General features: G+C 42.7%; 1 protein-coding gene across 2 annotated transcripts in view; it reads left to right on the top strand.

The window, feature by feature from the left end:
* The window catches only part of LOC115472167 (complement component C8 beta chain-like), a 52129-nt gene that overhangs the window by 12214 nt on the left and 12808 nt on the right, over positions 1-27107 (top strand). For both annotated transcript variants that reach the window (XM_030206318.1, XM_030206317.1), the window contains exons 5-9: positions 14696-14828; positions 14951-15148; positions 17499-17739; positions 24420-24548; positions 26533-26696. In XM_030206318.1, the coding sequence (XP_030062178.1) occupies positions 14696-14828; positions 14951-15148; positions 17499-17739; positions 24420-24548; positions 26533-26696 (865 nt within the window). The remainder of the gene's footprint in view (positions 1-14695; positions 14829-14950; positions 15149-17498; positions 17740-24419; positions 24549-26532; positions 26697-27107) is intronic.

The raw sequence follows: 27107 nt of genomic DNA, 5'->3' as shown, positions 1-27107 counted from the left end.
CTCTCTCTCTGAGTGCCCCCAACTCAGTAGTAATTTTCTAAAAATAAACTGGCAGATATTCAGCCCACAATGGTCAGCATTTTTGTAAGCACTGCAGGGGGCAGAATTAACTCCAGATATTCAGCGTGGACCATGTACAGGTGTTGGCATTGACTTACCCGGGGCTAATTCATCATGTGCCAGCCACCAGGCCTTATGTGGGTCTTGGCTAGTACTGAGCTGCTATCCACATAAGACACTCATGTGGGTTCCGGCTGAATATTGCCCAGGACCCATATAAGGATGTCTAACCAGATTCTCCCCCCCTCCCCTGATTCTTATCCTACCCCCTACCCCTTTGAGTATCCAGAAACCTCCTCAGGTTATCCCCCCTCTCCATCCCACCCCCTTGAATATCTATATTCCCCCATAGGATCCTCCTTCTAGTCCTCCTCCCCCCACCTGGAACTTCCAGAGCTCTCCTCCCCTCCCCATGATTGCTGCAGGCCTACCTGCCCAATACCTGATGGTCTAGGGGGAAACAGACAGGAGTGGGGGCCATTCACTCCTTCTCATCATGGCTGCTCCTTCAAAATGGCTTCCATACCTCTAGCAGCAGCCTCAAAGTACTAGCAAAGGGAGGAAGTGGGGATCCTGAGGAGGGGTCAAGATGTTCCAGAGGGTGGAAGGGAAGGAGGGGAGATCATAAGGGGGGGGGGGGGTTCTTGCTCTTTTGAGGGGTAGGAGGGAGGGAGTGGGGATCAGAAGAAGAGGGTTCTGGATCTTCCAGGTGGTGGGATCAACATACTTCAAGCCAGGAACTGAAATTTATGTGGGTGCTGGCCAGTATTCAGTGTCTGCACCCACATAGCTAAATGACCAAAGTTAGGACTGCTATTTAGGTTTAGCTATGTGGGCACCAGCACTAAATACTGCTGGCACCCACCTAGCTGCCAGCTCCTCCCCAACTCCGCTCTTGGAATGCCCCTATCCTGCCCACTTCAAAAATGTCCAGCCAGAGCTGTATTCAGCGGCACTGCCGGTTAAGTGCCACTGAATATCCGTGGCCAGCCCACAGAGTGCAGTTTAAGTGGTCAGGAACCACTCCTACCTGCTTAAATTGTGTTTTGAATATGGACTGGAAGGATACTAATGTGAAGAGTTTGAATGGACTTGTGTAAGTGTGAGTTTGGCTCATAGTCCACCCCTGAATATCTCCCCTTTGCATATACGCACTATGGACAGAATTCAGTAAATTGTACCAAATGTTAGGTACTGAAATGATTGGCACTAAACCAGTATTTTACAAAGGGCGCAGGACAATCTTTAAGAATACTAGCTTAGCATGCATTTTGGAGCCTAACTTAGGCACAAGCATTTACCCCTGCCAAAACCTGGTATAAATGCTGGCACCCAATTTACACAAATCAGTATTTTGTATCAGTCTATATTCCTTAAAGATCAAAAACATAGTAAACATAGTAGATGACGGCAGAAAAATACCTGCACGGTCCATCCAGTCTGCCCAAGAAGATAAATTCATATGTGCTACTTTTTTATTTGTACTGTCCTCTTCAATGCACAGACCGTATAAGTCTGGCCAGCCCTATCCCCGCCTCCCAACACCAACCCTGCCTCCCAACCACCAGCTCTGGCACAGACCCTATAAGTCTGCCCAGCACTATCCCCGCCTCCCAACTACCAGTCCCGCCTCCCACCACCAGCTCTGGCACAGACTGTATAAGTCTGCCCAGCACTATCCCTGCCTCCCACCACCGGCTCTGGCACAGACCGTATAAGTCTGCCCAGCACTATCCACGCCGCCCAACCACCAGCATCAGGAAATCATAGTAGGATCTATCAGATCAGCGTACCTGCCCCTATTTGGCTAAATACAGTGATACCTCAGTTTTCGTTGATAATCCGTCCGAAAACAATCAACAAAAACTGAAACCGACGAAAACCGAGGCAATAATTTCCATATGAATCAATGTAAATCCAATTAATTCGTTCTAGACACTCCAAAATACATACCAAAAACACATTTTATAAATATAGTCCCATGATGGAGCTAAAGGGAAAGGGTTAACTTATTAGCAAGGGAAACACTTAACAGGGACAATGAGATTTGAGCACATGTGATTTTTATCTTACGTGCATTGCGTTACATGCGCGAGGTGATGCTCACAGAACGAGAAACAACGCCACAATGAGCAGGAGAATGCGTGGGTCATCCTTTGTTTTCGCAAAATTAGCAGCGAGGTCACGTGGGCACGCTGATGAAATCCGAGACAAATTTTTCACTGAAAAAATCAACGAAAACCGAAACTGACGATAACCAAAGTCAACGAAAACCGAGGTATTACTGTAATTCAATGAGCCAAGCATACTTTCAGGGGTGGTATCGCAATCCTCATTAATCCTTATTTTTTTTAGATAATTTTTTCATTAACATTTACTTTCAGGTTATTTTTAGACCAAAACCCTTTAAGCAGTATATCATCAGGCCGAAGCCATTATATATATATCTCAAATTTCTTTCTCTTATATGTATGTAACACTTTAGAGATAGTACTTAGCTTTTATAAAGCTCTCAAATGCTGGAGACCGGATGTCACCGACATAGATCCATGCTTTGCGTTTCCACGGTAGCCTCCTATAAAAAATAATAATTCTTAATAAGCAGCGATACTACTATGTCCTAATACATATCTTGATCGATACGAACCAAGAATATTTCTGACGGACGGCGTGTAAGATGGCCGCCGATACTTTTAACCAGGGTTTTATAACCAATCAATTCCCTTTCAACGAGGAGCACTAATCACAATTCAGGAACTGAACAGCTGACTGGAATTCAATCAATGAGACAATCGGGGATCATAATATTATTAAATGAGTGTCTGCCATTCGATTTCCCGACTGAGCCCATATGATCCCAATTTATGGCATTTAGGCACCCAAATGATAGTATGCTATAACATCACATCTAACTTCTGGAATGTTCTTGATCCTCCCATGTCCCTCCAATGGCCACACCCCTTTAGGGTTACACGCTATGAAATTTAGGTGCATTTTACAGAATAGCATATAGGGCGGGTCCACACGTAACTCTAAACTAACTCCAGTTATTGATTGCTGATACCGCATTGGCTAATTAATTTGTACGTGGATCTGCGATTGGTTTCTAAATTTGCATGACCAGCTTTGGGCAACCTATATAGAATCTGGGGCTGTGTAAGGTACAGAATAGCATTTAGGCAGAATGCTGCGTTTGCACACACGTGTGCTTCACATACACACTTAAATGCGATTATTCCAAATCTTTGCACTTGTAAATGATAGCACCTATGGTTATAGAATTGCTCCCCTAGGTAGGATGCAATTTTAACTCCTGTGAATCTAGCTAGGCAATACCCCACCCACCCACGTATACACCATTTATATAGCTTTTCATTTCAGGGATCAGTCAACAGAGCAGCCAAATATAGGGCTGTTTGAAGAACGTGTTCACTATTACTGATAAACAGCTCCTGAGACTGTGATCAGCCAAATGTGAAACAGGGGAGCATCAGAGGTCTAGAAACCCATTTTTAAAGTACAGAAAATTACATGACCTGCAGAAATGAGGCAAGCCGTCTTTTGAGAAGATTCCACCGTGCCCTGCACATTCCCTGCTTGCTGATCCATGACACAGTAGCAGCCTCGGAGAACGCATCACCTTCATCCCTACAAGCTGATTTATAAGAGGTCGCAGTGGGGGAAAAATACTGGGGCAGGTTAGACAATAGGATAAAACAGAGATCAGGATAAGGGGTTGTCTGGAAAACCCCATTCTGCCTCTTGAGCCTGGGGGAGAGTAAATAGAGAGATTGTTGGAGTCAGAAGGAGTCATAAATCTGATCATTACCTAAACACCAGAAAGAAAAAGTAAAAGTGTTTGGGGCTTTTTTCTTTTCTTTTTTTTTCACCAATATTATGACCATTATTTTAGAAACATATCCATGTAAAACACGGCAGCATTTGCATGTATATTCCCCATTTTACGAAAGGAATATATGTGTTCATGGAAAAACATTCCATGTTGGGTTTTACACTAGCTCAAAGGCCCACATTGGTTTAAAAAAAAAATGCTCTTCTCAGGCAGAGTTTTATAGTAGAATTGGAAAAGGTACAGCGAAGGGCGACGAAAATGATAGTGGGGATGGGACGACTTTCCTACGAAGAGAGGCTGAGAAGGCTAGGGCTTTTCAGCTTGGAGAAGAGACGGCTGAGGGGAGATATGATAGAAGTGTATAAAATAATGAGTGGAATGGATCGGGTGGATGTGAAGCGACTGTTCACGCTATCCAAAAATACTAGGACTAGAGGGCATGAGTTGAAGCTACAGTGTGGTAAATTTAAAACGAATCGGAGAAAATTTTTCTTCACCCAACGTGTAATTAGACTCTGGAATTCGTTGCCGGAGAACGTGGTACGGGCGGTTAGCTTGACGGAGTTTAAAAAGGGGTTAGATAGATTCCTAAAGGACAAGTCCATAGACCGCTATTAAATGGACTTGGAAAAATTCCGCATTTTTAGGTATAACTTGTCTGGAATGTTTTTACGTTTGGGGAGCGTGCCAGGTGCCCTTGACCTGGATTGGCCACTGTCGGTGACAGGATGCTGGGCTAGATGGACCTTTGGTCTTTCCCAGTATGGCACTACTTATGTACTTATGTACTTATATGAGAGGAATTTTATCCCCTTAATGATTTTGGTTGCCTTTCTTTGAACCTTTTCTAATTCCACTATATATTTTTTGAAATAAAGCAACCAGAATTCTGTACAGTAATCAAGGTAAGGTTCCTGAACTGGGAACAAGAAGGAATGCTTGGGGGGCAATACACCGCAGGTGGGAGAAGTGGGAGCCTCACTTTTGGTAGGACTTTAATTTTATGTGCGAATGACCCCAGGACAAGATAGAGAAATTTGAAGAGATTATGTGGAGATGATTGTGGACTCAGAGTTTAATCAAGATTACCAAGTACTTTGTTCTGGTTGCAAATAGAGGAGAAGAGACGGCTGAGGGGAGACATGATAGAGGTATATAAAATAATGAGTGGAGTGGAACAGGTGGATGTGAAGCGTCTGTTCACACTTTCCAAAAATACTAGGACTAGGGGGCATGCGATGAAACTACAGTGTAGTAAATTTAAAACAAATAGGAGAAGGTTTTCATCACCCAACACGTAATTAAACTCTGGAATTCGTTGCCAGAGAACGTAGTGAAGGCGGTTAGCTTGGTAGAGTTTAAAAAGGGGTTGGACGGTTTCCTAAAGGACAAGTCAATAGATCGCTACTAAATGGACTTGGGAAAATTCCGCATTTTTAGGTATAACTTGTCTGGAATGTTTTTACGTTTGGGGAGCGTGCCAGGTGCCCTTGACCTGGATTGGCCACTGTCGGTGACAGGATGCTGGGCTAGATGGACCTTTGGTCTTTCCCAGTATGGCACTACTTATGTACTTATGTACTTATATGAGAGGAATTTTATCCCCTTAATGATTTTGGTTGCCTTTCTTTGAACCTTTTCTAATTCCACTATATATTTTTTGAAATAAAGCAACCAGAATTCTGTACAGTAATCAAGGTAAGGTTCCTGAACTGGGAACAAGAAGGAATGCTTGGGGGGCAATACACCGCAGGTGGGAGAAGTGGGAGCCTCACTTTTGGTAGGACTTTAATTTTATGTGTGAATGACCCCAGGACAAGATAGAGAAATTTGAAGAGATTATGTGGAGATGATTGTGGACTCAGAGTTTAATCAAGATTACCAAGTACTTTGTTCTGGTTGCAAATAGAGGAGAAGAGACGGCTGAGGGGAGACATGATAGAGGTATATAAAATAATGAGTGGAGTGGAACAGGTGGATGTGAAGCGTCTGTTCACACTTTCCAAAAATACTAGGACTAGGGGGCATGCGATGAAACTACAGTGTAGTAAATTTAAAACAAATAGGAGAAGGTTTTCATCACCCAACACGTAATTAAACTCTGGAATTCGTTGCCAGAGAACGTAGTGAAGGCGGTTAGCTTGGTAGAGTTTAAAAAGGGGTTGGACGGTTTCCTAAAGGACAAGTCAATAGATCGCTACTAAATGGACTTGGGAAAATTCCGCATTTTTAGGTATAACTTGTCTGGAATGTTTTTACGTTTGGGGAGCGTGCCAGGTGCCCTTGACCTGGATTGGCCACTGTCGGTGACAGGATGCTGGGCTAGATGGACCTTTGGTCTTTCCCAGTATGGCACTACTTATGTACTTATGTACTTATATGAGAGGAATTTTATCCCCTTAATGATTTTGGTTGCCTTTCTTTGAACCTTTTCTAATTCCACTATATATTTTTTGAAATAAAGCAACCAGAATTCTGTACAGTAATCAAGGTAAGGTTCCTGAACTGGGAACAAGAAGGAATGCTTGGGGGGCAATACACCGCAGGTGGGAGAAGTGGGAGCCTCACTTTTGGTAGGACTTTAATTTTATGTGCGAATGACCCCAGGACAAGATAGAGAAATTTGAAGAGATTATGTGGAGATGATTGTGGACTCAGAGTTTAATCAAGATTACCAAGTACTTTGTTCTGGTTGCAAATAGAGGAGAAGAGACGGCTGAGGGGAGACATGATAGAGGTATATAAAATAATGAGTGGAGTGGAACAGGTGGATGTGAAGCGTCTGTTCACACTTTCCAAAAATACTAGGACTAGGGGGCATGCGATGAAACTACAGTGTAGTAAATTTAAAACAAATAGGAGAAGGTTTTCATCACCCAACACGTAATTAAACTCTGGAATTCGTTGCCAGAGAACGTAGTGAAGGCGGTTAGCTTGGTAGAGTTTAAAAAGGGGTTGGACGGTTTCCTAAAGGACAAGTCAATAGGTCGCTACTAAATGGACTTGGGAAAATTCCGCATTTTTAGGTATAACTTGTCTGGAATGTTTTTACGTTTGGGGAGCGTGCCAGGTGCCCTTGACCTGGATTGGCCACTGTCGGTGACAGGATGCTGGGCTAGATGGACCTTTGGTCTTTCCCAGTATGGCACTACTTATGTACTTATGTACTTATATGAGAGGAATTTTATCCCCTTAATGATTTTGGTTGCCTTTCTTTGAACCTTTTCTAATTCCACTATATATTTTTTGAAATAAAGCAACCAGAATTCTGTACAGTAATCAAGGTAAGGTTCCTGAACTGGGAACAAGAAGGAATGCTTGGGGGGCAATACACCGCAGGTGGGAGAAGTGGGAGCCTCACTTTTGGTAGGACTTTAATTTTATGTGTGAATGACCCCAGGACAAGATAGAGAAATTTGAAGAGATTATGTGGAGATGATTGTGGACTCAGAGTTTAATCAAGATTACCAAGTACTTTGTTCTGGTTGCAAATAGAGGAGAAGAGACGGCTGAGGGGAGACATGATAGAGGTATATAAAATAATGAGTGGAGTGGAACAGGTGGATGTGAAGCGTCTGTTCACACTTTCCAAAAATACTAGGACTAGGGGGCATGCGATGAAACTACAGTGTAGTAAATTTAAAACAAATAGGAGAAGGTTTTCATCACCCAACACGTAATTAAACTCTGGAATTCGTTGCCAGAGAACGTAGTGAAGGCGGTTAGCTTGGTAGAGTTTAAAAAGGGGTTGGACGGTTTCCTAAAGGACAAGTCAATAGATCGCTACTAAATGGACTTGGGAAAATTCCGCATTTTTAGGTATAACTTGTCTGGAATGTTTTTACGTTTGGGGAGCGTGCCAGGTGCCCTTGACCTGGATTGGCCACTGTCGGTGACAGGATGCTGGGCTAGATGGACCTTTGGTCTTTCCCAGTATGGCACTACTTATGTACTTATGTACTTATATGAGAGGAATTTTATCCCCTTAATGATTTTGGTTGCCTTTCTTTGAACCTTTTCTAATTCCACTATATATTTTTTGAAATAAAGCAACCAGAATTCTGTACAGTAATCAAGGTAAGGTTCCTGAACTGGGAACAAGAAGGAATGCTTGGGGGGGCAATACACCGCAGGTGGGAGAAGTGGGAGCCTCACTTTTGGTAGGACTTTAATTTTATGTGCGAATGACCCCAGGACAAGATAGAGAAATTTGAAGAGATTATGTGGAGATGATTGTGGACTCAGAGTTTAATCAAGATTACCAAGTACTTTGTTCTGGTTGCAAATAGAGGAGAAGAGACGGCTGAGGGGAGACATGATAGAGGTATATAAAATAATGAGTGGAGTGGAACAGGTGGATGTGAAGCGTCTGTTCACACTTTCCAAAAATACTAGGACTAGGGGGCATGCGATGAAACTACAGTGTAGTAATTTAAAACAAATAGGAGAAGGTTTTCATCACCCAACACGTAATTAAACTCTGGAATTCGTTGCCAGAGAACGTAGTGAAGGCGGTTAGCTTGGTAGAGTTTAAAAAGGGGTTGGACGGTTTCCTAAAGGACAAGTCAATAGGTCGCTACTAAATGGACTTGGGAAAATTCCGCATTTTTAGGTATAACTTGTCTGGAATGTTTTTACGTTTGGGGAGCGTGCCAGGTGCCCTTGACCTGGATTGGCCACTGTCGGTGACAGGATGCTGGGCTAGATGGACCTTTGGTCTTTCCCAGTATGGCACTACTTATGTACTTATGTACTTATATGAGAGGAATTTTATCCCCTTAATGATTTTGGTTGCCTTTCTTTGAACCTTTTCTAATTCCACTATATATTTTTTGAAATAAAGCAACCAGAATTCTGTACAGTAATCAAGGTAAGGTTCCTGAACTGGGAACAAGAAGGAATGCTTGGGGGGCAATACACCGCAGGTGGGAGAAGTGGGAGCCTCACTTTTGGTAGGACTTTAATTTTATGTGCGAATGACCCCAGGACAAGATAGAGAAATTTGAAGAGATTATGTGGAGATGATTGTGGACTCAGAGTTTAATCAAGATTACCAAGTACTTTGTTCTGGTTGCAAATAGAGGAGAAGAGACGGCTGAGGGGAGACATGATAGAGGTATATAAAATAATGAGTGGAGTGGAACAGGTGGATGTGAAGCGTCTGTTCACACTTTCCAAAAATACTAGGACTAGGGGGCATGCGATGAAACTACAGTGTAGTAAATTTAAAACAAATAGGAGAAGGTTTTCATCACCCAACACGTAATTAAACTCTGGAATTCGTTGCCAGAGAACGTAGTGAAGGCGGTTAGCTTGGTAGAGTTTAAAAAGGGGTTGGACGGTTTCCTAAAGGACAAGTCAATAGATCGCTACTAAATGGACTTGGGAAAATTCCGCATTTTTAGGTATAACTTGTCTGGAATGTTTTTACGTTTGGGGAGCGTGCCAGGTGCCCTTGACCTGGATTGGCCACTGTCGGTGACAGGATGCTGGGCTAGATGGACCTTTGGTCTTTCCCAGTATGGCACTACTTATGTACTTATGTACTTATATGAGAGGAATTTTATCCCCTTAATGATTTTGGTTGCCTTTCTTTGAACCTTTTCTAATTCCACTATATATTTTTTGAAATAAAGCAACCAGAATTCTGTACAGTAATCAAGGTAAGGTTCCTGAACTGGGAACAAGAAGGAATGCTTGGGGGGCAATACACCGCAGGTGGGAGAAGTGGGAGCCTCACTTTTGGTAGGACTTTAATTTTATGTGCGAATGACCCCAGGACAAGATAGAGAAATTTGAAGAGATTATGTGGAGATGATTGTGGACTCAGAGTTTAATCAAGATTACCAAGTACTTTGTTCTGGTTGCAAATAGAGGAGAAGAGACGGCTGAGGGGAGACATGATAGAGGTATATAAATAATGAGTGGAGTGGAACAGGTGGATGTGAAGCGTCTGTTCACACTTTCCAAAAATACTAGGACTAGGGGGCATGCGATGAAACTACAGTGTAGTAAATTTAAAACAAATAGGAGAAGGTTTTCATCACCCAACACGTAATTAAACTCTGGAATTCGTTGCCAGAGAACGTAGTGAAGGCGGTTAGCTTGGTAGAGTTTAAAAAGGGGTTGGACGGTTTCCTAAAGGACAAGTCAATAGATCGCTACTAAATGGACTTGGGAAAATTCCGCATTTTTAGGTATAACTTGTCTGGAATGTTTTTACGTTTGGGGAGCGTGCCAGGTGCCCTTGACCTGGATTGGCCACTGTCGGTGACAGGATGCTGGGCTAGATGGACCTTTGGTCTTTCCCAGTATGGCACTACTTATGTACTTATGATTAAGGGAGTCATTCTGCTTAATCCCTTGCAGTTTATTTCCTTCTTCAGAATGAAACCAGGTTAAAATTGTCTCCTCACCTGGTCAGCACGTAGAGATGTAGATTTGCAAAATGTGGTGACATCACCACTTCCATGAACAGACACCTCCACGTAGAAGCTGCTGGATACAGGCTGTTTATTTTTTCTTTTTATTTAAATAACTGTATATTTATTAGATGTTATAATATATCATCTGAAAGGCAAAACACACAGTGGATCCAAAAAAGTCCTCTCACAATGAGTGTCTTCCTGAACAAGGTCTTTATTGACAGTAGCAGAAATGACCCGACATGTGACGTGTTTCGGCCGTGAGGCCTGCGTCAGGGGTCTAGTATTATCTGTAGAAAAAAGTACCTTGTAGATCAGATGAAAAAAAGCACTAAAGCTGCTAACAACGATATCGTACACAAGAAAACGCTGTGCTGCTTTGTGAAACGAAATGTATCATATAATAACGAACGGAAAGGAATTAACATATATAATCATCAAAACATTTTCCCTCACAAGGTAAAAAAATCACTTTCGACCACAAAATTCAACAAAGAAAATTTAGACCAGGATCAAGGAAATAATTCAAATAAGTAAAAACCAAAACAGCTCAATATGGATGGGAAAGATGTTTTACGTCAGCCGGAACTAAACAGGAACATTAGAGATAGCAGTCATTGATACCATGGGCTCTTCTTTTGACATAATAAACTACAACAATTGTTTAAGATCAAAGAATAAATACTGTTTATCCCCACTGTTCCGGTAGTGAAGTTCTCTGCTCCTGCAGTGCAACCATGCCACTGCCAGGAAGTGGCCTAATGATGGTCAAACACCCCATGGGATCTTCCTCCTTCCTTGGCTTAAGCATCAATGAACTTTGCAGCATCAAGGCAGGGACTCCCGCAAATGAAGCACTTCAGGGGCATGGTGGAGCCACTCACTGTTTGGGGCTGAGAGATGACCCCTCTCCACTTTGCTCTGAGTCTACTGGAGCTGTCCCAAAAACGCCAACCTCTTTACCAGGTGCTATCCTGAAGGCTTTGTGGGCCGGCTGTGAGCCTGAGGTTGCATAGGTGAGTAACGAGTAATATATCACCCATTTAGCTTTCTCTTCCCCATACTAGAGTTGCCCCTACTGTCTCCAATTGAGCCAAATTCGAAGACAGCTCCACATGACTGCATCAGACGCCATCCTGACCACCATTGGGCTGTTGAATTTTTCTATGCGAAATTTGTAAAATGGCTGCTACTGCTGCACAGGCTGGCAAATACACATTCACTCCTGCTGGTATTTGAAAAAAGGCCCTACCACCAGACTCAAGCACATCCTGACCTGGATGTCTCGATTCCGTTCTTACGTTCAATGTAAAATGGGGCTCCACTTGTTAGAATCCACTTTATGCATCCACTGTACACCACCAGATCATACTCCCCCTCTTCCTCCTTTGTCCTGTCAAGATGGAAACTCCCAAGAGGTTTCCCTGCCTCAAGTTCAGGAATATGGTGAAACTGCTAAGTCGTCGATTATATTTACCAAGCTGCCGATAGCTTTTCAATTGGCAGAATCACCTAGTGTGTCTCCAACTAGAGAGGAAAAACAGGACATAACGTTGAAAGATTTATGGGACTTTAATTTTTTTTTTTCTTTATTAAGCTTTTAACAAACATAACTTCTCATTTATGAATGATAATACACAATTTAGAAATCATATAACCAAATTATACATCCTTATTTCTAATTTTAAACATTCTACCGACCACAAGTTAACAGAAATTGATCCAAGATGAAAGATTTTTCAAATAATCTAAAAGAAATAAATCAGAAGAAGTACATAAACGAAGCCCTAGTCTTGGGTTATTCTACCAAATCCGGTTAATCAGTGTTCATATGGGATTATTCCTTAACATTTATTTCCTCCCTACTTATTATAAACTCCTCCAACTGTTTAGGTTCAAAAAATTGATATTGTTTAGATTGAAATACAATTCTGCAAACACAGGGAAATTTCAACAGGAAACTAGCTCCTGTTGCCAAAGTTCTTGTGCGCAAAGCCAAAAAGGCCTTGCGCCGCTTTTGGGTCTCTCTTGATAAATCAGGATAGATCCTTATTTTAGAACCCAGAAAGTTTGAATCCAAATGTCTTAATGAAAGTCTCAGAACTGCATCCCTATCAATCTCCAAAGCAAAAGTAACCAACAAAGTAGCTCTCCTTGTAACGACCTCCAGAGATGATTCCAAAAAAGTAGTTAAATTCATCTCTCCACCCTCTTGAGGAAATTTTCCTACTCCCCTTGGGTCGGTTTGTAAATAAAACGCACGAGTAATGGGTGGAAGTGATGTATCAGACACACCCAAAATTTCTACAAAATATTTTTTAACCATTTGTACTGGAGAGACTAAAGGAGAGCTAGGGAAATTTATTAACCTTAAATTAAGTCTTCTAGACTGGTTCTCCAGATATTCCAGCCTTCGGGAAGTGAAATTCTTTTCTTTAAGAAGAGTTTGACCCACAAGTTCCATCTTTAAGGTTCTTTCAGTAAGTTTTTCCACTTCCTCGGCTTGAGAGCCAGTCTTTTTCATTTGAGTTACTACTACTACTACTACTATTTAGCATTTCTATAGCGCTACAAGGCATACGCAGCGCTGCACAAACATAGAAGAAAGACAGTCCCTGCTCAAAGAACTTACAATCTAATAGACAAAAAATAAATAAAGTAGGCAAATCAAATCAATTAATGTGAACGGGAAGGAAGAGAGGAGGGTAGGTGGAGGCGAGTGGTTACAAGTGGTTACGAGTCAAAAGCAATGTTAAAGAGGTGGGCTTTCAGTCTAGATTTAAAGGTGGCCAAGGATGGGGCAAGACGTAGGGGCTCAGGAAGTTTATTCCAGGCGTAGGGTGCAGCGAGACAGAAGGCGCGAAGTCTGGAGTTGGCAGTAGTGGAGAAGGGAACAGATAAGAAGGATTTATCCATGGAGCGGAGTGCACGGGAAGGGGTGTAGGGAAGGACGAGTATGGAGAGATACTGGGGAGCAGCAGAGTGAGTACATTTATATGTTAGTAGAAGAAGTTTGAACAGGATGCGAAAGCGGATAGGGAGCCAGTGAAGAGTTAATGCAGTTTCTGACAAAAGTTTTATAGTCTCCGCATTTTTAACCACCATAGTTTGTAGGGAAGAGTATGCTGTAAAGGTTAAATCCCATAGTGACTCTAATGTCACTACGGCTGGCTTTTCCATTTTCCCAACAGTTAATTTAGGAAGTGGTGCATTTACAGCAAGCTCCAGGGTACTCACTGTCTGTGAAGACAGCCCAGAAGATGAAATCGGTACTGGGGCTTCCATGCTGACAGCATTCTGATTTCCACCGGCTTCCACCAGGCTCCCTCCCTGTGCACCCGACTCTCCATTCCGGGTTGGGGCATCAGGGCTCTGTAGGAAACGCTCACTTCCTGGTTGCAGGGGCGCCGCACGTTCAACGGGGCTCAGGGAAGCCCCGTCTACACTGACAGCCAGCATTGAAATGCCGGCTTCTTCAGAGGGGGTAGAAATTTTCCCAGGACCCAGCGCTACAGCGAATTCTTCCAATTTCGCCTGGCGAAGCTGGTCTGACCCGCCAGGGAGAGAGGGAGTCTCCCTGACTTTGCCTCTCCTTTTCCCCATTCCGAGAATCAGGTAAGGGACCGCTAAACACCGCTTGCTCAGAAAGAATTCGTGCGCGTCTGGCAGGGCGACTCAGACCGTCGCCATCTTGGATCATGGGACTTTAATTTAAGAGTGGAGGGTATGCTTAAATATGTGGTCTCTCAGCCTCTCCTGGCCATTTAAATTGCTTTGAATATCGACCCCATAAGTGCTAGCATTTTGTACTTTTATGTGTGGTAGTGGTGGTATAAATGGGGTGCCTAGATTATTGAATTGTTGAGGGGAGATATGATAGATGTCTATAAAATAATGAGTGGGGTGGAACCGTAGTCATGATGAATCACTTGTTTACTCTTTCCAAAAATACTAGGACTAGGGGGCACGCGTTGAAGCTACAAAGTAGTAAATTTAAAACAAATCAGAGAAAAAGTTTCCTTACTCGACGTATAATTAAACTCTGGAATTCGTTGCCAGAGAATGTAGTAAAGGCGGTTAGCTTAGCGAGGTTTAAAAAAAGGTTTGGCTGGCTTCCTAAAGGAAAAGTCCATAGATCATTATTAAAATGGACTTGGGGAAAATTCACTGCTTATTTCTAGAATAAGCAGCATAAAATGTATTGTACTTTTTTGGGATCTTGCCAGGTACTTGTGACCTGGACTGGCCACTGTTGGAAACAGGATGCTGGGCTTGATGGACCTTCGGTCTGTCCCAGTTTGGCAATACTTATGTAACTTCTCACTTCTATGACACCCTTTTCCTGTCTTTTCTGCAGATTAAATATCTTCACTAATACTCTCGAAGGATTAGTTTTGGACCACAGATACTACGCTGGTGGATGTGCACCCCATTACATTATCAACACCAGATTTCGAAAACCATACAATGTAGAAAGTTACATTCCAGAAGTAAGTGCTGTAATAGACCGTGAGTTAATACCAGTTCCCCCATGATTCAATGCCAGTCAGTGAATGTTAAATACTGTTTATATAAAAAGGCTTAACTTTTTTGCCTTTTTTTTTTCTAAAAGTCTAAAGGCAAATATGTATTTAAATGGACAGAATACGAATCCTACACAGACTTTGAAGAAGATACATTCGAGGCTTTTATGAAACAGACCAGCTTCAGTTTTGGCTTCAAAATACCAGGAGTATTTGAGCTGGGCTTCAGTTACAGTGACAGCAAATTTCAGAAGTTTATTAAAAGGACAAGAAAATTTTCCAGAACAGTAAGTGCTTTTTGTTGCTTTTCTTATGAAGAATTTTGTCCTTGCAGTGGAGCATACAGGACTGCTATATAGTTTTGAGACTGCTTCTTGAAGCAAACATTTTGAAAGATGTTTCCACAGGTAAAACACTGTTTCCCCATAGTAATGAGCTTGCAGAAAATTGTCTTCCCTGTATGCAGATAAAATCAAGCATGTTCTCATACTACATGGATAATTTTATCTGCTGTAGGGGGAAGCATTCTTTGGGGGGGGGGGGGCAGAGGGAAGGGCAATAGAATTTTGAAAGGGAAAGTATACACAATACTTTCACTTTAAAAATTAACGTAACGTCCATAGAGAAATATTACCCATGAATTTTATATCTGTTTGAATGTAGACAAGAGAAAACTAGATGAAATGTAAAATTATACCAGGGGTTACCAAAACTGGAAGACACTTGCAGGCTCATTTTCGAAAGAGAAGGACGCCCATCTTTCAACACAAATCAGAAGATGGGCATCCTTCTCACAGGGTCGTCGAAATCGGTATAATCGAAAGCTGATTTTGGACGTCCCCAACTGCTTTCCGTCGCAGGGACGGCCAAAGTTCAAGGGGGCGTATCGGAGTCGTAGCGAAGGCGGGACTTGGGCGTGCCTAACGCATGGACGTCCTCGACCCATAATGGAAAAAAAAGGGCATCCCTGACAAGCACTTGGACAACTTTAGCTGGTCCTGTTTTTCTTACGACCAAGGCACTAAAAGGTGGCCTAAATGACCAGATGACCACCGGAGAGAATCAGGGATGACCTCCCCTTACTCCCCCAGTGGTCACTAACCCCTCCCACCCTCAAAAAATATCTTTAATAATATTTTTTGCCAGCCTCTATGCCAGCTTCAGATGTCATACTCAGGTCTATCACAGCAGTATGCAGGTCCCTGGAGCAGTTTTAGTGGGTGCAGTGCACTTCAGACAGGCAGACCGAGGCCCATCCCCCTCCCTACCTGTTATGTTTGTGGAGGAAACAGCGAGCCCTCCAGAACCCACCAGCAACCCACTGTACCCACATCTAGGTGCCCCCTTCACCTGTAAGGGCTATGGTAGTGGTGTACAGTTGTGGGTAGTGGGTTTTAGGGGGGGGTTGGGGGGCTCAGCAGACAAGATAAGGGAGCTATGTTCCTGGGAGCAATTTCTGAAGTCCACTGCAGTGCCCCCTAGGGTGCCCGGTTGGTATCTGGCATGTCAGGGGGACCAGTGCACTACAAATGCTGGCTCCTCCCACGAGCAAAGCTTGCATTTGGTCGTTTCTGAGATGGGCGTCCTTGGTTTCCATTATCGCTGAAAATCAGAAACGACCAAGTCTAGGGACAACCATCTCTAAGGACGACCTAAATTTCAAGATTTGGGCGTCCCCCGACCGTATTATCGAAATGAAAGATGGACGTCCATCTTGTTTCGATAATACGGGTTTCCCCGCCCCTCCATCGGGATGTTTTAGGAGGACGTCCTCAACAAAACTTGGGCGTCCCTTTCGATTATGCCCCTCCAAGTCAGCTGGGTTTTGAACATCTATGCAATGAATATGCATGAGCTAAATTTGCATGTGTGTTCTTACCAATATATTTACTTGAATATGTGTATGCCCCTGTGCAATTTATTATAGCTGTTGTTCAATCAAAACGTTTAACGGTGATTGTATTTTCAATTGAGGTCTTGAAATCTATCCCCCCTAGAACATCCACCTTCCTCCCAAAGCCCCTTTTTAAGAGCATCCGCCCCTCCCATAGATCCTCTAAAGCATATACCCTCCTCTTATAGCCCCCCCCCCCCAGATCATGTACCCTTCTCCTGAAGCCTCCAAGAGTATGTATCTCCTCCCAAAGCCCCTTAAGATCATCCATCCCCTTCTGAAGCCCACTGGAAGAACCCCTTTCCCCAACTTCTTTCCACCCCAGTAGTAGGGGAAGGAAAAGCTGGTAGAGGTGTACAAGGAAAAATTATTTAATATCTTGTTTTATTTTGTTTGGGCTGGCTTAGTAAACGGGCTTTGGGGTGTGCAAAATCTATTAAATGTACATTAAACTATTAATTAATGCATGCATAATTTTTTGCGCATTCAAAATCTCAAATGCATATTGTTTCTTGTTATTAAATCAAAAATTTAAAACACCAAAAGCACCAAAATACTGAGAATATTTCTGAAAATTCTGAACACAACAGATAATTATTTTGGTCGTACACATAATTGGCAGCCACAAGAGGGTGACACTATTTGAAACAAATAAATAAAAATTACAGACTGCAAAACACTTCTGAAATAGAAATATTCCCCAGAGCAGCTGTTCTAGTTTCCTGGACCTTTGTTCCTTTTAGGCTAGTAAATATATCCATGCTCGATCTGACCTACAAGTGGCCCGATATAAACTGAAAAGCAGGAATCTGATGCTTCATCATGAGTTTTTCCAGAGAATAAAGCAGTTGCCTTTGGAATACAGTTATGGTGAATATCGAGACCTCTTCAGGGATTACGGAACGCATTACATCACAGAAGCTGTTCTCGGCGGCGTCTATGAATATACTTTAATTATGAACAGTGAACAGCTTCAGCAATCAGGTTTGTGTTTATATTTGTATCCAGCATCTCATAGGTATTTTGCTTTGCCAGGAAAGCTGTTCTTTACATACCGTTCAACCTTCCTTGGGTGCAAATATGACCATCTCTCTGAAAAGGTGACTAAAGTCACCAGAAACAAACAAAAAAGAGGTTTCAATGAATTTTGTGATAGCAACAAACATTTTACAGGACCAGGACACTGTACCAGTGACTTCACAGTGAGAATCCTGAAAGGTAACTCTAAAACCATACAAGAACGTAAGACCTTTGAAGTCAGAATGATTGAATATTTTAACACCCAACAGAAAGGACTTAACAAGGATCTGGGGTTCCTAGCCCATTATAAACCATAAAGCTGTATGTCTCTGTTGATCACCCCACCCCTCACCTATCCACACCCATCCTGTTAGAATATCAATGATATGCTTTGATGTCCCCATGCATACCTCCTACCCACCCCCATCCTCCCACCCTGTCAGACTGTCATAGTAATGGTTGAATGTTTTCACTTATATGCACTGTCAGCTAGCACATTTGCTTATTTCCGATCTGAGGAAGAAGGGCGACCTTCGAAAGCTAATCAAGAAATGTATTAAGTTATGTCCAATAAAAAAGGTATCATCTTATTTTCTTTTCCATGTTTTATTTGTTTGATTTCTATTGATAACCTTAAGAGTGGACTAACACGGCTACCACACTCCTATACAATAGTCCAAATCCCATACTTTTATGTGAAAAAAAGTAAAAAAAAAAAAAAAAAGTTAGATTTTCAAACATATAACTTTCTCAGTCTGCTTATGGACTCATGGAACAGAAAATCAGCATTTTGCATCCACTACTTTAGACACCTTTTCCCAATGGGGACACGTTATGAAAGTAACAGCCAGGAAACTAAAGGTCCTTTTACTAAGCTGTAGTGAAAAATGGCCTTAGTGTGCCCTTACTTGGGTCTTTGCCATATACTAAACACTGAAACCTTCTGCTCAGTGTGCTGCTGCGGCTAGGAAAGTGAATAGAATGTTGGGTATTATTAGGAAAGGTATGGAAAACAGGTGTGAGGATGTTATAATGCCGTTGTATCGCTCCATGGTGCGACCACAACTTGAGTATTGTGTTCAATTCTGGTCGCCGCATCTCAAAAAAGATGTACTAGAATTGGAAAAGGTGCAGAGAAGGGCGACTAAAATGATAGCAGGGATGGGACGATTTCCCTATGAAGAAAGACTAAGGAGGCTAGGGCTTTTCAGCTTGGAGAAGAGACGGCTGAGGGGAGACATGATAGAGGTATATAAAATAATGAGTGGAGTGGAACAGGTGGATGTGAAGCGTCTGTTCATGCTTTCCAAAAATACTAGGACTAGGGGGCATGCGATGAAAGTACAGTGTAATAAATTTAAAACAAATCAGAGAAAAATTTTCTTCACCCAACACATAATTAAACTCTGGAATTCGTTGCCGGAGAATGTGGTGAAGGCGGTTAGCTTAGCAGAGTTTAAAAAGGGGTTACTAAGTAGAATTGGGAAAAATCCACAATTCCAGGAATAACATGTATAGAATGTTTGTACGTTTGGGAAGCTTGCCAGGTGCCCTTGGCCTGGGTTGGCTACTGCCATGGACAGGATGCTGGGCTCGATGAACCCTTGGTCTTTTCCCAGTGTGGCATTACTTATGTACTTATGACATCTGCAAAACAGGTTTCAAAAATACCGATTTGGATGTTTTGAGAAGAAATCTGTCCAAATGGTGCTTTATGATACTTTTGGACATTTTCTCTTTCAAAAAGGAGCCCCTTTTGGCACCTATGTATCGTTACAGAACAGGCTAAAAATAGGTGCCTTCTCAATATAGGCCACCTTTAATAAATTTACCCTCTGTATGAATTCTCTGTTCTTGGATGGGAGACACCTTGATCATTATTGCATAAAATCAGTGCAATTTGTCAAATAATGATCACTTTTCCCCATGCCTCTCCTCATTACGACTGTTCCTGGCATTTCTTGATATTCTTTAAGGCTCATCTTTTCTGGCCAGTTTGCATTTCCTTTTATTTGCTTGTAGAGGTCAGTACCCTTCTCCACCACCGCCAACTCCAGGCTCCGCCCTTTCTGCTTCGCCTCACCCCCATGCTTGGAATAAACTCCCTGAGCCCATACGCCAGGCCCCCTCCCTGCCCATCTTCAAATCCTTGCTCAAAGCCCACCTCTTCAATGTCGCCTTTGGCACCTAACCACTATACCTCTATTCAGGAAACCTAGACTGCCCCAACTTGACATTTCGACCTTTAGATTGTAAGCTCCATTGAGCAGGGACTGTCCTTCTTTGTTAATTTGTACACGCTGTGTAACCCTAGTAGCGCTCTAGAAGTGTTAAGTAGTAGTAGTAAGGAGACAATGGGAGGATTGTGAGCAGACTCTGCTTCCTGCCAGTAGCATGTCTCACTTGTCCTTGGTAAAAAGAAAAGAGGAAGAGAATACAGAATATACAAGCTAGAACATTAATTGATATATTTGCTCTTATCCATTAAAATGGCATATTTCTTTGCTATCTCTAATCAAATTGTTCTAAATGAAATGATAGATAAAGGTTAGTGGTACCATTCTAATGTCATAACAAAGCATACTCTTTAGAGATAATTATATATAGAGAGAGAAATGGAGACTAAAATGGCAGATAGAGACCACATGGTCCATTTAGTTGGTTGATTTAATGCCTCTTGCATTGTCCTTTCCTCCTTTGCTGCTAAGTATCATCTGTGTTTTTTTGCAATTCAATTACTGGTTTTGGTTCCCTAGCTCCTTTGGGAGGTTATTCCATGCATTTACTATTCTTCCTTTGAAGAGATAATTTTTCAAATGATTTTCTTTCAGTTGTTATCGAAGTACAAGTAAGACTGACATCCCTGATTCTTGTAAATAAAAATATGTCCGCCTTCTTGATATTCTTTATAAATGAAGTAATATCTTGCATACATGGACAAAGCACATCTAGCTATGGTGTCCTTTTACGAAGATGCGGCAAAAAGGTGCCTGCGCCGATGTTGGTGCATGTTTTTGACGCACACTGAGGTCCCCTTTTACTGAAATGGATAAAAGGCAGGTTTTTTTTTAAAGAAATGGACGTGCGGTAAGTGAAGCACTTGCCGTGCACCCATTTTGGGTGGGAGCACTTACCGCCACCCCTTGAGGTGCAGGACATCAGACTCACAGAAACAGAAACCTGCCCTTGCAGATCAGCAACTTGGCCACGCCGGAGAAGAGGACTTCGGCTGGCGGAGGAGGGTTGGCGGTGGTGGGAAGAGGGGGTCGAAAGGGTTGGCGTGCTGGAGGGGGGGGTCAAAGGTGGTGTTGGCGGTGGGGAGGTCAAAAATGGCAGGGGGGTTGGCTCTGGACCCACCTCCCGACAAAGTCTGGCTACGCCCCTAGTGCACACCGGCACTACAAAAATAAAAATATTTTTTGTACTAGCAGAAATGGTGTGCGCTGGAGGTGGTAACTACTGCTGGGCTGCTACGATAGCCTGGTGGTACTTCCCTTTTTGTGAGCGGTAAGCCCATGTTGGGCTTTCTGCTGCTTTTGTAAAAGGGTCCCTATATGTTCTATATTCATCATTTTCTTTACATTGGATACATCGGGTGAGGGGAGGGGTTTATTTTAGAAGCCATATACATGATTTCCATTTACAAATAATGCCCTTAACATATGTGACCTGCTGAGCGAAAAGGTACCGAAAGTGGGGTTACAAATAACAGACATAAAGGCTATAAAAGTTTGGAGGGGTAAATTTGGGCAACTTATATTTTTGAAAGTTTTGTGTACTATGGGGTCAGTAGAATGGGACTATGCAATATTTTTCACAATTTAGATATTCCACAGCCTACAAACTGCAAGTGCCTTTAGTGGGATGTGTGATTTCTAGGGTTAATTACTTTTTTATTGATGAAGGTTTCTCATTTTTTAAAGATGTAATTAGTCTATACCTGAGGCTGAAATTTGGCAGGATTATACTTTGGTAACTTTTTGTGCAGCAGGTCACATGTGTAAAAGCCAAAGTCAGAAAACTAATATTTACACGCAGAAATCCACACTGCCTAGAGATTTTGAGGGTCTAGCTTTGGGCTAGACTTGGGTGGAACCAGCATCAAATATTCCCCGTTTCTCAAAGGGAATACAAGGGTATGAGGAAAAGATGTCACATTAGCTTTTACAGCCACTCAACGGCAGGCTTTAAAAAGTGCTCATTTTGGCCTGGACTTTACACGAGGGATTAAGCTTTTCTCTATCTCCAAAATAAAGCCCCATTAAAATTGTAACCTCACTACTTAATTGGTGGCACTTACATGTATATGTTTAAAATGGGGCAACTTCATATGAAAGTGTGCGGCGACGGCCAAAAGAGCAAATAGGATGCTAGGAATTATTAGGAAAGGGATGGCGAATAAGACCAAAAATACTATAATGCCTTTGTATCATTCCATGGTGCGTCCGTACCTTGAGTATTGCGTTCAGTTCTGGTCGCCATTTCTCAAAAATATATAGCGGAATTAGAAAAGGTTCAAAGAAGAGCGACCAATATGATAAAGGGGGTGGAACTCCTCTCAAATGAGGAAAGGCTAAAGAGGTTAGGGTTCTTCAGCTTGGAAAAGAGACAGATGAAGGAAGATATGATTGAGGTCTACAAAATCCTCAGTGGTGTAGAACGAGTAAAAGTAAATCGATTTTTTACTCGTCCCAAAAGTATCAAGACTAGTACTCGAGGAAGTTCCATGGAAATACTTTTAAAAATATTTTTTCACTCAACGATAAGCTCTGGAACTCTTTGCCGGAGGATGTGGTAACAGCAGTTAGCGTATCTGGGTTTAAAATAGGTTTGGACAAATTCCTGAAGGAAATGTCCATAGTCTGCTATTGAGACAGACATGGGAAGCAACTGCTTGTCCTGGGATTTGTAGTATGGAGTGTTGCCACAATTTGGGTATTTGCCACTGTTTGGAAAACAGGATACTGGGCTAGATGGACCATTGATCTGACCCAGTATGGCTACTCTTATGTTCTGATGCCGACACCCCTACATGGAAGCTGCCAGGTCCATGTCATCCATTTTTTACATTACATTACATTTCACGTCTGATAGCCGGCTATCACCATCACAGTGGCGTTCCTAGGGGGGCTGACACCCGGGGCGGATCGCTGATGCACCCCGCCCCCCGGGTGCAGTGCCCCCCCCCAGCAAAAGGACACCCCCCCTGCGAAAGAAACCCCCCTGGTGCACGCCGCTGGGGGCGTGCGGCGCGCGCCTGTCCTTTGTTCCATGCTCCCTCTGACCCGGAACAGGAAGTAACCTGTTCCGGGGCCGAGGGAGCATGGAACGAACGAAGGACAGGCGCACGTGGCACCACCCTAGCGGCGTGCACCCGGGGCAGACCGCACCCACCGCCCCCCTCCCCTAGGAACGTCACTGCACCATCAAAGTTCAATGCAGATTACAAATAAGAATGACTGGAACAGAGTCCAAGAATCATCCTATTTTTAAACAAGATATATTTTTTTACAAACAAAAAAAGTTTTTAAAGCTTGCCTAAATAGGAGACTACTTCTTTGTTGGTGAACTGTAGATGGCAAAGAGTTCCAAACCAAGGCAGCTTGGTAAATAAAGATGACTTTAGCAATTTACAAGATTTAGGGGCTCATTTTATTGCAAAGATTAAAACACATGAGGTCCATACACACTAATAGAAATGCATCAATACACTCTCTTCTGAATTCTCTTCCCCCGTATTTTCACCACACTTAAAACTCTACCCACAGATAAAATTGTTATACCCTAATGTTCTCTTGCTATTGTTTATCGCCCTATCATTTCCCCATTGTTACATTCCATTGTTCTATTCCCCAAATGATGTTTTGACTTTGACTTTGTCTTCCCATAACTCTTCACAATGTAACCCATAATCGTACTGTAACAAATTGTATTTCCATCATTCACAATGTATTGTAAGCCACACTGAGCCCACAAATAGGTGGGAAAATGTGGGATACAAATGCAATAAATAAATAAATTTTCAAAACTGAAAAATGTCCAAAAAGCAGCACAAAGCGACAGATGGATGGGGGGGGGGGGGGGGGGTCCAAAACGCCCAAATCGCTATTTTCAACACCCATTTTAAAGACATCTTTCTAGGCAGTTCATCTGCAGTGCGTCCAGATCAGAAGGAGGTGTGTCAGGGATGTGTTGGGGGCAGGATTTGGGTGTTCCCAAAACTTGGGATGTTTTTCTGCTGTAATGGAACAAAGCAAAAACGACCAGGGCTAAATAGTAGACATTTTTGTCTAAACCTGTTTGTCAAGGCTAAGTCACAAAAAACTACCCTATATGACCAAAAGTCTGCAGGAGGGATTAAGGCATGACCCCTCCCCCCCTTACTTCTCCAGTGGTCACTGACCCCAAACAGCTTGAAACCCGGGGCGGTGTTTATAGAATAGCGCTCCATGCTGAATTTTTTCAGTGCCAATTTCTGAATTTAGTCCATAGTGGGGCTTCACATCTCTACAGAATGGATATCCAGAAGCTCAGCTGGTTGCTGTTTTACGATGTTATAGGTAAAGACTGAAATGTTGTGAAAGATCCCTTGAAAATTCTCTTTTCTATATCAATAATGTATGGAATTCTGCTGTGTTTTGAAGGGTACAGCTTAAGTGATGTCCAGTCCTGCATGCAATTTGGATTTAACATTGGTGGAAATATTCAAGGTGTCTACCTGAGTGCCGGGATATCAGTCGGACAGTGTAAGGCACTCTTAAACGAAATAGGAGGTAAGCAGAGAGATGCTTTCACAAAGTGGCAGGATTGTTGGCTTCCGTGGAAACAGGCCTGATTGACAGTTTTCTTACCCAGAGGGGAGTAGCAGAGGAAATATGTGTCATGACTGCGCTGCATTTGGCAGAATGTTCTGGGGAAGTCTGTACAGTGCCTGTCTGGTCCTTAATTATTCTTTCATTTTTTTTTTAATTGGAATGTCCTAACAAAAATGTACTAACACAGAAGGGAAATTACAAATGTACATTAAGGGAATGAAGCACTTTACCAGATAATTCACAAAAATCATGTTTTATTTGCCCTTAACAGACAATTTTTTAGCGCAAAACATGTTAAGTACTAATGAGATGCATGCAAAGCAGCTCATTATTATGCAAAATTAATAATGCAGCTTGTGTTTAACCTTTCAAGCTTTATTATCTTTTGTTCCTGGAAGCGTCAGGCTAGTAATGTGAGGCCTGATACTCCTGAGAAGTCTGTTAAAGGGGCTGGTGCCTAATGGTATAATACCACCAACCCCAATCCCCCGATAGCATAACCCACCAAAACAGACTCTTCAAAGCCTCCTTCTGAAACAGAACCCAACTCCCCCCCCCCCCCCCGCACCACCTCGATCCTCTTGATTGTCATCGGTCATGGCCCCTTTAGGAAATATTGGGATTGATTTAGAGCCCACTCTCCTTGATTGGCTGCAATCAGGAATGATCAATATTCTGGGATACGGCAACACAAAATGGAATTTACTGTGTGATTTAATGGAGCTTTGTAACTGCCTTTCTCAATTGGTTAACTGTGATTTATAAAAGAATATAAAATAATTATTATATCTACATGCCAAAAGTGCTTTCATGTACTGATTTAGCATTTTCCAAGTCAAACATCCCCCTACATTTTAGGTGTAATCTTGGGCGGACCCATTGGCACCTGCAGCCTGACAACAGCCATTTGACATGTATTGTTCGATTCTTTAGGGATGGGGAAAACTTATTACAAGGACCTGGTGAGGTAATGAAATATTGTACCTCCTCTCTCCTCCTCCTCCTCCTCCTCTATTCACCCCTCCTTCCCCCATCATAGTCTCTTCTGTGTTCCCATTTACACTTCTTTCTCTTCTCTAGGGCAGCCTGCATCGAGCCTTCCCTCTGACCCACCCTGCCCCCTTAACCTTCTGACACAACTTTCTGTTTGGGATGGGTCAGAGGGAAGGCCCGGTGCAGCTGGAGGTGGAGGGAGAGAGAGAACCTCAGGTGGCTGTGAGGAGGGGGGAGGGATAGAGGAAGAGAAAACCTTGGGGTGGCCGTGGGGAGGGAAGGAGAGAGAGAGGGAGAACCTGGGGTGGCTATGGAGGGGTACGTGGGGTGGAATCGTGGAAGTTGCTGTTTGGGGGTAGGACGAGGGAGGAATTGTGAAAATTGCTATGGTAGGGTTGGGCAGGGGGAACAGGTGGGAAGTTGGGGACATGGTGGGTGGGGGGCACAAAAACAAAAGTTGGTCCAGGGTGCCACAACCTCTTGAGCCAGCCATGCCAGTAGCCCATTTCACTACACCTCTTCTCAGGAAAACTTATCTACCCCAACTTGACATTTCGTCCTTTAGATTGTAAGCTCTTCCGAGCAGGGACCGTCCTTAATTGTTAATTTGTACAGCCCTGCGTAACCCTAGTAGCGCTCTAGAAATGTTAAGTAGTAGTAGTAGTAGTAGTAGTAGTAGGTCAGCTCATCTTTAGGTCTGTCCAAGTGCAACTGCTGCAGGATCTGCTGTGCCTTTTGACTGTCAAGGTGTTCAGGTTTACCCTGTGTAACGAAGACCAGTTAGCAGGATAAAACAGAAATGAGCGCAATAATTACAATCAAACAATATGCCACAGCTCATTGTATGTATGGAATACGGCATGTCCCTTTATTCTACACGTGTGGATTTTATTATTTAATGCAAATGAAACAATTAAGCCACAGCTTGACACCTGACCCCATGTTACAGATACTTCCGGTACTAGAAAATACGTAGAAGATTTCATAGCCCTTGTCCGAGGAGGTGCTAGTGAACAAATCACGGCTCTAGCATATAAAGACTTACCGACGCCAGACCTGATGCAAGAGTGGGGAGATGCAGTTCAGTACAATCCGGACATCATCAAAGTAAAAGTAGGGCAATTTAATTGAATATTTTGCACATATTCAGATATTTTCAACCAGCCCTGTTGTACAGAGTGGAATGACTATAAATAAAACCAAATAGAAACTGGCCGGGTGATATTCTGCCCATGGCAGTCAGTGGTTTTAAAGCTGCTGACAGCTGCAGACTGAATTATACAGATGTTCAATACTGGATTTGAAAATCTGGGTCATCTACGGACTCGGAAGTTATGCTCAGTACTCAGTGCTGGTACATACATAACTAGCTGGCTAAAGAGAGGACAGCTTTTTATGCAGCCCTATCTATCCATTTGATAACAGCCCCCCCCCCCCCCCCGCAATATATACAAGATAGATTGGAGGCTGAATGCATGCAAATCTATCTCATACATATTCAGTTTAGAAATCTGACTAGATAGG

The sequence above is a fragment of the Microcaecilia unicolor genome, chromosome 6 (assembly GCF_901765095.1).
Source record: "Microcaecilia unicolor chromosome 6, aMicUni1.1, whole genome shotgun sequence".
Classification (NCBI taxonomy): domain Eukaryota; kingdom Metazoa; phylum Chordata; class Amphibia; order Gymnophiona; family Siphonopidae; genus Microcaecilia; species Microcaecilia unicolor.
The sequence above is the reverse complement of the archived record's forward strand: the minus strand, read 5'-3'. Positions and strand labels throughout refer to the sequence as shown.